General features: G+C 47.7%; 1 protein-coding gene across 1 annotated transcript; it reads left to right on the top strand.

Moving 5' to 3' along the window:
• The first annotated feature begins 607 nt into the window (after positions 1-607).
• On the top strand, positions 608-9,443 carry SOCS4 (suppressor of cytokine signaling 4). Its single transcript, XM_082284223.1, has 2 exons — positions 608-763; positions 7,133-9,443. Exon 2 carries the CDS (start codon positions 7,234-7,236, stop codon positions 8,542-8,544), a length of 1,311 nt encoding a protein of 436 aa, XP_082140349.1. The 5' UTR covers positions 608-763; positions 7,133-7,233; the 3' UTR covers positions 8,545-9,443.
• The last annotated feature ends 857 nt before the right edge of the window (positions 9,444-10,300 follow it).

The raw sequence follows: 10,300 nt of genomic DNA, 5'->3' as shown, positions 1-10,300 counted from the left end.
GGGCATGGGGACATGGGATGGGAGATAGGGACACTGTGGGGATGAGGACATGGGAACGAGGACATTGCTGGGAGGGGAGCACGGAGATGGGAGAGGGGGACACTGTGGGGATGGGGACACAGTGATGAGGTCACGGGGATAGGAGATGGGGACATTGTAGGGATGGTGACATTTCCGGATGGGGATATCGTGGGGATGGGAGATGGGGACACCGTGGCGATGGGGACACGGGGATAAGGGGCATAGGGATGGGAACACCGCAGGGATGAGGGCCCGGGTTACCGAGGCCCGGAGGGGCCTGGCGTGCCAGGGCCTGTCCCTCGGCCATCCCAGGGCAGGCCACACGAGCCGCCCGCCGCACCCCGGCAGGGACCCCCATTACCCCCGGCTGCCCCCGCTCCGGGGAGGTCCCGCACCGCCCGCGGGGTCTCGCTGGAGCCGTAGCCACCGTCCCTCCCTCCCTCTCCCTGCCTCCCGCCGCTCACCGCCGGCCCCGCCAGCCGTTCGAGCCTTCCCGCGTTCGCCGCCGCCGCTCCGCCCTCGGCGGGGCCGGGCCCGAGCCGTCAGCGCCGGGGCGGGGCCGGGGCGGGCGAGGGGCGGCCCCGGCAGCGGGGATGGCGGCGGCGGCGGCCGGGTGAGGGGCCGCGGCTGCCAGCGCCGAGCCCGCTGAGCCGCCGGCAGCGCCGGCACCCGGCTGCGGACAGAGCCGGCGGAGAGCGCCGGTCCCGCGGGCAGCGCCGGCGGCAGCGCCCGCCGCACCATCGTGAGTTTGGGTTGGGGGACGAGGGGCTGAGGGGCGGCAGGCGGGGGTGAGCACCGGTACCGGGGAAATCGGGGTCTTCGGTCACCGGGGGGGCTCGGGGTCTGCGTCTCTGTCAGTCACCGGGGGGCTCGGGCCGGGCTCTCCTGTCACCGGGGGGGTTGGCCTGGGGTCCGCCCTCTGTCACCGCGGTGCTCGGACCGGGGTCAGCGCTCTGTCCTCCGCGGGGACTCGGTCCAGGATCTCCTGTCACTGGGGGAACTCGACCCGGGCTCTGAGCCTTGTCACCGGGGGAGACTCGGTCCAGGGTCTGCTGTCACGGGGGGGCTCGGCCCGCGGTCTGAGCCGCTGTCGGTGACCGGGGGTCTCAGGGTCCCTGGTCAACGAGGGCTTTCAGTCCGTGCTCTCCTGTCACTTCGGTCCAGGGTCTTTGCTGTGTCACCAGGGGGTTCGCTCCGTTTGCTTCGCCTCTGAAAAACCCCGTGCCCGATGCATCTACCCTAACACATATAGGGCACATATATTCCCTGTTTATCCTTCTGTATATGGATTTAATGGCAGCTCCTCAGGAGGCACAGGGACGGCAGGGAAAGCCTAAATGAGGGGCTGTGTCCTTCACCCCCCTTGGGCAGCACCCCTGTAACAGCGCGGGGCTGCGCTCACCCAGCCGCAGGATCAAACCCCTTTGGAGATCGTTATGGTCATTATGGAATTACTCTGGAATTCCAGCCATCCTGATGCGTGTGCGAGGTGGAGTTGACAGCAGTTGTAGTCAGGCAGGTAGCGATTGCACTGCAAAAATCACTAAGCTTTTTTTTTTTTTTTTTTTTTTTTTTTTTTGGCTGAATAATAGGAAGAAAGCATTGTGGCCGATTTCTTGAAGGATTTTTAAAATTCCTGGAATTGAACATATCCGAAATAAGGAGTTAAAACCCAGAATTATCTGTTTTCCCTTTATGTCGCCTTAATGATCTGGCCCAGTTTATTCCTGCTTCTAAGAAAAAATTGCTTCCAGGCAAAACCCTTTTATCTTCAGTTTTCCTCTGCAGTGGGGTTATTGGTGGTTGGGGTGAGCAGAGCGATTTATTTATATTGGAAATGTGGTTCTCTCTAACACTCACATTACTGGTAGTTTCATGAATGAATAAGTGACAGAATTACAAAGCAGGCACACTTCTTTAAAAAAAAATAGAAATATGGCCAGATTTCGTTATTAAACCTCGTGGAAGCTGTGTAGAGACATGTTTTCCATGGGTGTATCCTACATATTTCAGTAAATCATGATTTCTGGCAAGGATAATGTGTTCTAGAGAAATGATTTGGAGCTGGACTGCTTATCAGATGAGTGGGAAGACCAAGCTATTCCTGCTGCAAGCCGCTGCCTGGGATGGAGACAAATGCTTGTCAAATGTGTTTATTTTTCTTAATCACTTTAATTTTCGGAGGCTCTGATACAAACTGCACCTAAAGTATTTTGCAGCATAAAAGCCATTTTACATTCGTTTCCATGTAACAACTAATTTCCTTGTCTGGAGGTGCTGCCTGCTGGGATAACTCTTTGAACAGCATAGGAATACTGGGGGGAGGGTTTCCAGGGGGGTGTCAGGATTCCGTGGTCACTTGTCCAAGGGACTGCAGGCCCTGTGGCTTTGTCACGTCCGAAGTGACACGGTACCGAATGCAAAGTTATACTTTAAATCCGGTTGGGAACTCAGCCTGCTGCTGGCCTGATTAATAGGTGTGAGTGGCTGCGAGCAGGGCGGGAGCTGGGAATCGCTGCTCTCCTGCTCGGTTTCTGGGTGGAGCACGGAGTGTTGGTCATGGACCATAAAGCTTTCACTGATTTAGTGCTGGAGAGGCTGCTGCGGTTTGCCGAGCGCTGCCTGCATCTTTCCTTCCACACACGAGCAGAGCTTCATTAAGGCAGGAGATAGGAGCAGCCCTCACCTTTGGCACCTGCTGCCTGTTCAGTTCCACCTCCTGGGAGTGAATAAAATATCCCCCGTGTTGGGGTTAGCTGGGCATGGCCCCCCTCCTCCTACAGTTCTGGGGATAAATCAAGGGTATTTCCAAGGAAGAAATATTTAGGTTGCCAGTGGTACCTTTAGAAAGTCTTTTTGTTTTGTGCGTATGTGTGATAATTGCTTTCATTTGCTGGAAAGGCCTCTGGAGTCAAGCTTAGGTATTTTTGGATGGTATCATAAATCAGAGTAAAGCCAAAACTGAAGAAAAATAATTTAAGACAGAGGAACTGAGATTTATTGTTACCCTTAATAGGTTGGGAAGGTCAGGTTTTAAAATGTGGTCTTGTGGCCAAAATCTCATCGGGTGAAATTAATGAAAGCAGCTTGTGACCAGTGAGATTTTGTTTTAAAATAACTTTTATGTAAGTTATGAAAGCAAAAGTACTCCAGTTTATTGCAGCTTGCTCTTCTCTCTCAGGATTTTATCAGCTCTACAAAATCAACTTCCATAACAATTCCAAAATTGATTCATTCATTGTTCTTTGTGAGCCTTCTTTTGTTGTTTAATTAGAGACACAATACAGCAATGCTTTGTGTGGTTGGACAGAAAACTTTCCAAGTACTTCCTGCCCTAGAAGGGTTGTGCAGCGTGGGAGCACCAGAGAGGTGGTGGGACCTTCATCCTGGGAGGTTTTCAGGACATGGCCAGGCCGTGCCATGGCTCCCCTGAGCCCACACTGGCAGCAATCCCACTCCAAGTGGGAGGTTGGGCTGGAGACCCCCCACCATCTGCTCCTTCTTTATACAGAAAGGGAAGCAGCTTGATGAAGAGGACTGTTGGGCTAGAGGCAAGAATCCAGCAGCTCAGGACATAAGTATCTGGTTAAAGCAGTTCAGTAATCAAGTATTTATTGAATAAATTTTCAAAAAAGGGCTATCTACATTTATGGGTTTGATTCTCCTGTTGGCGTTATTGATTAGACATATGGTGAGGCTGTCACTGTCTTATCACAGCTGTGGGTTGCAGCCTACCCCTGGCTAGGAGGGAATATTGTTATCCCTCCAAACAGTGACTGGATATTGCGTTTAAGCTGGGCTTGAAGTCTCAGGGTTGAGGCATCAGCTCGTGAAAGAAAAAGCACCTTGTCTGCAGACAAGAGAGAGGAACCTCTGAAGGAGGGAGCTGGGCACAGCACGAAACCGACAGCAAAAGCCACCCAGCTCCCTGCCTGTCCTCAGGGACTGTAGCTGTGACAGTGTTGGGTAACCTTGGACTACCAGCTGGGTCCCGTGGCCCGAAGTGATCTCTGCTCATCCCCGCATGTGTCTTTATCTTTGCTGTTTCCTTAGGGGAAAGGGTTTCCAGCATAAGGGTTTTGTCAAACCTGCCATCATCGGAGATGCCTGGGGTGTCCCCGTGCAGGACAAGGCTTTTGCAGGCAGGACACTCATTTCTCCCAAAAGGAGCTCAGAACTGATGTGTGTGAGCTGCACAGCGCTGGACTCCTCCATTTAACCTTCCCCTCTAGGGAAAAGTACACTCTGTGTTCCCTCTCTTTTATCCTTGCCCTCCTGTCCTGCTCTTCCAGCAGCGCTCCAGCCGTTAATGGACGTACGTGGCATTTCCCTTGGACGCTGGAGTGAAAGGAAGAGCTGGTTTAGATGGATGGCCTGAAGTGGTAATAGAGCACTGAATGCCTCCCCTGCCCTTTATGCCTTTTTCTTTCTGACACTCTAATTATTTTTGGTCCCCATTTTATTGGTGGGGCTGTGAATCACTGATCCAGAAGGGAATGAAAGTGTGATCCCTTGCTGCAATGCCGAGCAGTGGGATTCGGGAGGCAGCTCTCCTGCAGCACACATTTGTAACACACGGTCAAGTTCAAACCTGGCTTTAGTAGGATGACATCCCTTTTTTCTTCATTTATTCCCTGCTCTTTTCACAGCTCTACTGTTCTGTCTGATTAGCAATTCCTGCTCTGATGTGGCAGAACTGGCGCCTGGGTTCCAGCAGCCCTTCAAACCCCAGGGAAGCAGCTCTGGCTAATGGTGCGTGGCTTTGCAGCATCAAGTGCTGCTTCCCCAGCTTCAGTTTCAGGGTTCAGGTACCACTAATGATTCACGACAGGAGAAAGGTACAAAGGAGAAGGTGGCTTTACAGTTCAATACAACAGCAACCCAGAAATTCCATAAAACCCCAAGCTTCTTTCAGTTGCAAGGCTGAAGTTAGGAGATAACAGGCACTTCTGGGTTTTGTATGTTTTGCAGTTTTTAATTAAAAGCCCATATTCTGCATGTTCTTATTCCTTATATGGGCTGGATGAGCAGAATGAGATAATTGAAGGTTTCAAAAGCAATTACAAACTGTCGTATCCTAATTTTTAAGTACTTGACTTTGCAACCTCAGTGATATCTCTCTGTCCAATTAAAAATCCCATATATAGACAGTTAATGTCTTTTACTACAGGATGCATCTAAAAACTTTTTGTCTTCAGTAACTTCAGATTATCACTAGAATAAATGAGATTGCTTTTTTCCCTCTTTTTTTTTTTTTAATTGTGGAGAAAATTCAGTGCTCCACTGTAGGTATTTCTGGATGAAAAATACCAACGTTCCAAAAACAATCAATGAATCCTGGTCTAAATAAAGATGTTTTGAGTCTCATATACAAATGTTGCCTTTTTTCTGTCTTCATTGTGTCTTGCCATGCTTTCACTGAAAAGCAATTGGCAAAACCCTGAGAGAAGAAAAATAAATCTTTAGTTTAATCTTTGATTTGTAACTGCTGGAATATGGACCCTTCCTGTGATTCCTCTCGGTATCAGTGAGGTGATATTCATCTCCATTGCTCTAATGCCATTTTTTTCCCCAACATATTTCCAATATTGAACCAATCTTACCTTCATTCTGCATTTCTGCATCTCCTCCCTTCCCCTGCCTTTTCCTTTCCCCCACAGCTCTCAGGTCTGTGGGTTTTAAATAAGGAATGCAATGTGAAAAATTCCTGGGTGAAAGTTCCATCTGGGATGCATTTGGCCCACAGATTGCATGTGAGCCTTTTGGCAAGGCTGTCTTGTTCTTTTACTGAAAGCAGAGGCTTGAACTCAGCCTGCGCAGCCCCGGGGGACTGCAGAGAGGTTGTGTCATGCTGGCTAATCCTGATGATGAGAATGGATTGAATGGAGAGAGGAAGTGGATGCCCTTTTCTTTTCCTGCTTAGTATTTGCCATGTCAATTAGTTGTAAAAAAATCCAAAACCCCAAAACAACACAACAGAAAAACCCACAGCCAAAAAAACCCCAGTGCAACAGAGAAGCCGTGCACGGTTTTGGAGCAGAAGCATCACAGAACCATAGAATATCCTGATCATGATAAGTGATGGGAAATATTTCTACATCCTGCCATGCCTCGGGGGGGTATAGCATCCATACCATATTGCCATCTATGTATCTTGAAAAAATCCTGCTCCACTTTCAAATGACTAATCAAAAGAAGATCTTTTTCATCTTTTTTTCAAAGTGCAGCAGTCAAAAGGAAACCTCTTATCTATTTGAGAATTCAATATACCTTTGGAAACAAAAGAAAATGAAATCAGCAACTGTAGGTCTCAAAGCAACACTGATTTTAATAATGTAAACTTCCTTCTCTAATGAGCAATAAGCAGTTTCATCTTTCATGGCCTTTTAAAATTGCTTTTAGTAAGGGACTGGATTGTTTTAATCCTTTTCAGTATGTAAAGCCCCAGATATTTCAATCCCTTAGGGCTTCAGTATTTCCTAGCTCCCTTCCTTTGAAAAGGCAGAGGAAAACAGCTTTCAGAAACTGACGGAATCTGTGACTGATAAAATTTAGGTTTGTTTTTTTTTTTTTTATCCCGAAAGTGACCCAAAAGTGTCAGTTAAGAAAAAGATCTCTGGCATCCCACCCTGTGGATTAGTAGCAAACAGGCATATCATCTAGGTACAGTAGCTCTTTGTACTCTGACCTACTTGTTTCTGTTCTGGTTTGTTCCTTCTTGAAAGGTTATTTGGAAGAGATGCAGAATTTGCTCCATAAACAGCTAAAGCAGTATCACCTGCCCCAGGAAGGGTTTCCTTTTGAAATGGGCCCTGGCACAATGGGGTTGCCAACACCTAAAACATTCTGCTCTGCTGCGTAGTCAGAATGGAAACTCAACAAATACGTTAAGATAGTTTTTTTTGCAGGATGCTTTTCCCAAGGAAGGGTTAAGAGAGCTTTGTCTGGGATCAAGCTGGTATTTGTGGGGTGTGCTACTGAATTCACCTCAATCACGTGATTTTTACATGGTCAGCAATTAATTGTCACTGTTGTCCTGTATCCACCAGCACTGATGTTGCATTGTGTGTGTGCATAGCCGTTAACTGAGCTGTGTTCTCTTTTTCCTTAGATATTTCCAGAAAGTGCCTCGAGGAAGCTTCCTTATGTAGAAAAACCCCACAAGAAACACAGTGTGCGCTTCCTGGCAACTTGTGAAGCAAAGCTGTCACAATGGCAGAAAACAAGGACAGCAGCACGAAAAACGCAGATGTGAGGCCCAAAAGCAGCCGGAGCAGAAGCGCAGACAGAAAGGATGGGTATGTCTGGAGTGGAAAGAAGCTCTCCTGGTCCAAGAAAAGTGAGCATTGTCCTGATGCCGAAACAGCAAGCGCTGCAGGGAGGTCGGCGACTAATTTAAGGAGCCAAGAGAGGAAATACAGCTGCTCGTCCATCGAGCTGGATCTAGACCGGTCCTGTGGCCACAGGTTTTTAGGCCGGTCTCTCAAACAGAAGCTGCAGGATGCTGTGGGTCAGTGCTTTCCCATTAAGAACTGCAGCAGCCGGCATGCCTCAGGACTTCCATCCAAAAGGAAAATCCATATCAGTGAGCTGATGCTGGATAAGTGTCCTTTCCCTCCGCGCTCGGAGCTGGCTTTTCGGTGGCACTTGATCAAAAGGCACACGGCCCCTATAAGTCCAAAGGCAGAAGAATGGATAATTGCTGATTTATCCCAGCACGAGGAAAGGGAGGATCAGCTGCGAGACGAGGAGATTGCCAGTGGGGCAACGGACTCTCCCTCCCAGTCCTGTGACTTCACTGACAGCAGTTCCTCTCGGGGTGACCCGAGGCCTGAGCTGGTGACAGGTAAGGTGGCGAGGAGCAGTAGAGATGAGAGCGACATGGACTCCGATGATGAAGTCGTAACTCTGTGCACAAGTTCTCGAAAACGAAACAAGCCCAAGTGGGAAACGGACGACGAGCTGCTACGGATGGAAACGCCTCCGAAATACCATACCCAGATTGATTATGTCCACTGCCTAGTGCCAGACCTCCTCCAGATCAATAACAATCCCTGCTACTGGGGCGTCATGGATAAATACGCAGCTGAGGCGCTGCTGGAAGGAAAGCCAGAGGGAACATTTCTGTTGAGAGACTCTGCCCAGGAAGACTATTTGTTTTCCGTGAGCTTCAGGCGCTACAGCCGCTCCCTCCACGCCCGGATAGAGCAGTGGAATCACAACTTCAGCTTTGATGCCCATGATCCCTGTGTCTTCCATTCTCCTGACATCACGGGACTCCTAGAACACTACAAAGATCCAAGTTCCTGTATGTTCTTTGAACCACTTTTATCCACTCCCCTGAACAGGACCTTTCCCTTCTCTCTCCAGCATATATGTAGAACGGTTATTTGCAACTGTACAACTTACGATGGTATCGATGCACTTCCCATTCCTCCCTCGGTGAAGCTGTATCTGAAGGAATATCATTATAAGTCAAAAGTCAGAGTGCTCAGGATTGATGTACCAGAGCAGCAAAACTAGAAGATATTTTTGTGAAAGAAATTGTCTCCAAACAGACAATAGTATGTTCAATCTCTTTTCATTCTAGGTTTGTTTTTTTTTTTTAATAGCGACTTGATTCTTTTTTCTTTTTCTGCATATTATTTACCACCCAAACTAGTCTCTGTTTAAATGTACTTTTGAGTCTTCACAGCTCTCTTTTTTAGAGATGATATTCATTGTGGGCTTTTGGTACTGTCCTCAGGCTAGAGTTTTATGGAATTCCAGGTAGGTTTTCTGGTATTTCAATAGATGGATAGTCATTAGATCTAAAACCCCCTGAAAATCAGTTTTGAACTTGATCTGTCTTTTCTACTGTAGTTGACGTGTTGCTGATATGATTGAAATAATGCACTGTTAACTAAAGATTAACTCATCTGTATTTTCTGCATTTCTTTTAAAATGAGTGCTCTAGCCTCTGTGTGTGTGTGTCTGTCCGTCCCCATCCACTGCAGTAAATTTGTCAGTCTATTTCTAACATTACTATTCCAAGCAAAATGAAGTTTGAAAGAGGATATGATCTTTCTATAAATACATCAGGGGACTAAATACCAGGGAGAGGAAAAACAATTCAAGTTAAGGACAACACTCAGTGCAGGAACAAACATGTATAAACTGGTCCTGAAAAGATTTTGGTTGGAGAGGAAGAAGACTTCGTTGTCGTCAGAGCAGCGGGGCTCTGGAAGAGCTTTTCATTTTGTATAACAGCAGTAAAAAGCAAACTGCTCATAAACTGGGATTTGATCAGTCTCTGGAAGAGATAATCATGTAGTTACTTATGATAGATGGGGCTTGGACTTGGGAACTCTGTTTCTGTGTTACTGTTGCGTTATATGAAATACCCAGTTTTGGACTGCAGGAGCTGCCGCTGCTTAAATGATAAAGCACAGGGTGGGAGGGTGGGAAGGAAGATATTTCCTTAAAAATCTGTGTATTTAACTATCTGATTCTGCATGGTTGAGCCTGAGCTGATGGTGGATAACTTTCCTACTTTGTTAGTAGGGGGGTTGGTTTTTTTAATAAGTATAGTTAAAGAAGAAAAAAAGTCTGCTGATTTTTCTTGCAATGTGAAGCATTCGCTCGAATGGCTTCCTGCCAAATTCCATGTACGGGAAAACCATGCATGGATAATGCTCCTAAAAGCATTACTTACATTACATGGACAGGCAGATCTGCTGCTGAGTTGTTGGTGGAATCCCACTGAGACTCAGTGGATGTGGGTTCAGGCAGGAAACTCCAGGCTGGCCTTGGGGTGCAGATCCGAAAGGTGCAGCAGTGACCTGCAGTTCAGTTCCCTGTATGTGCTTTATCTCCTCTCCCAAACTGGGCCAGGAACTCCTCTGCCAAAAGAATGTGAGATGGTGTAATTGTAACTCCAACAACCACATTGTTTCCTCTCCTTTGATCACAGGGAGCCTTTGTGTCTTCTCAAAATGCTTTTGAAACTGAGCCCCAAGCCCGCCGAATTACAAATGTGTTTAATTTCATGCATGTGAAGGATCCTATCAAAAAATCAGCAATGACCTGTGGGTGAGGTTATCACAGCATGTTTGGGGTTGGAAGGGAGCTCTGGAGATAATCTAGTCCAACCCCCCTGCTCAAGCATAGGATCACATCCAGGTGGGTTTTGAACATCTCCAGAGAAGGAGATTATTCCACAACCTGTCTGGGCAGTCTGTTCTAGGCCTCCATCACCCACACAGTAAAGAGGTTTTTCCTCATGTTCAGATGGAACTTC

The sequence above is a fragment of the Coloeus monedula genome, assembly GCF_965178545.1.
Source record: "Coloeus monedula genome assembly, chromosome: 6".
Lineage (NCBI taxonomy): Eukaryota > Metazoa > Chordata > Aves > Passeriformes > Corvidae > Coloeus > Coloeus monedula.
The sequence above is the reverse complement of the archived record's forward strand: the minus strand, read 5'-3'. Positions and strand labels throughout refer to the sequence as shown.

Coding starts and splice junctions, on each gene's coding strand:
- SOCS4 (XM_082284223.1), top strand. CDS start 7,234: ATGGCAGAAAACAAGGACAGCAGCACGAAAAACGCAGATGTGAGGCCC.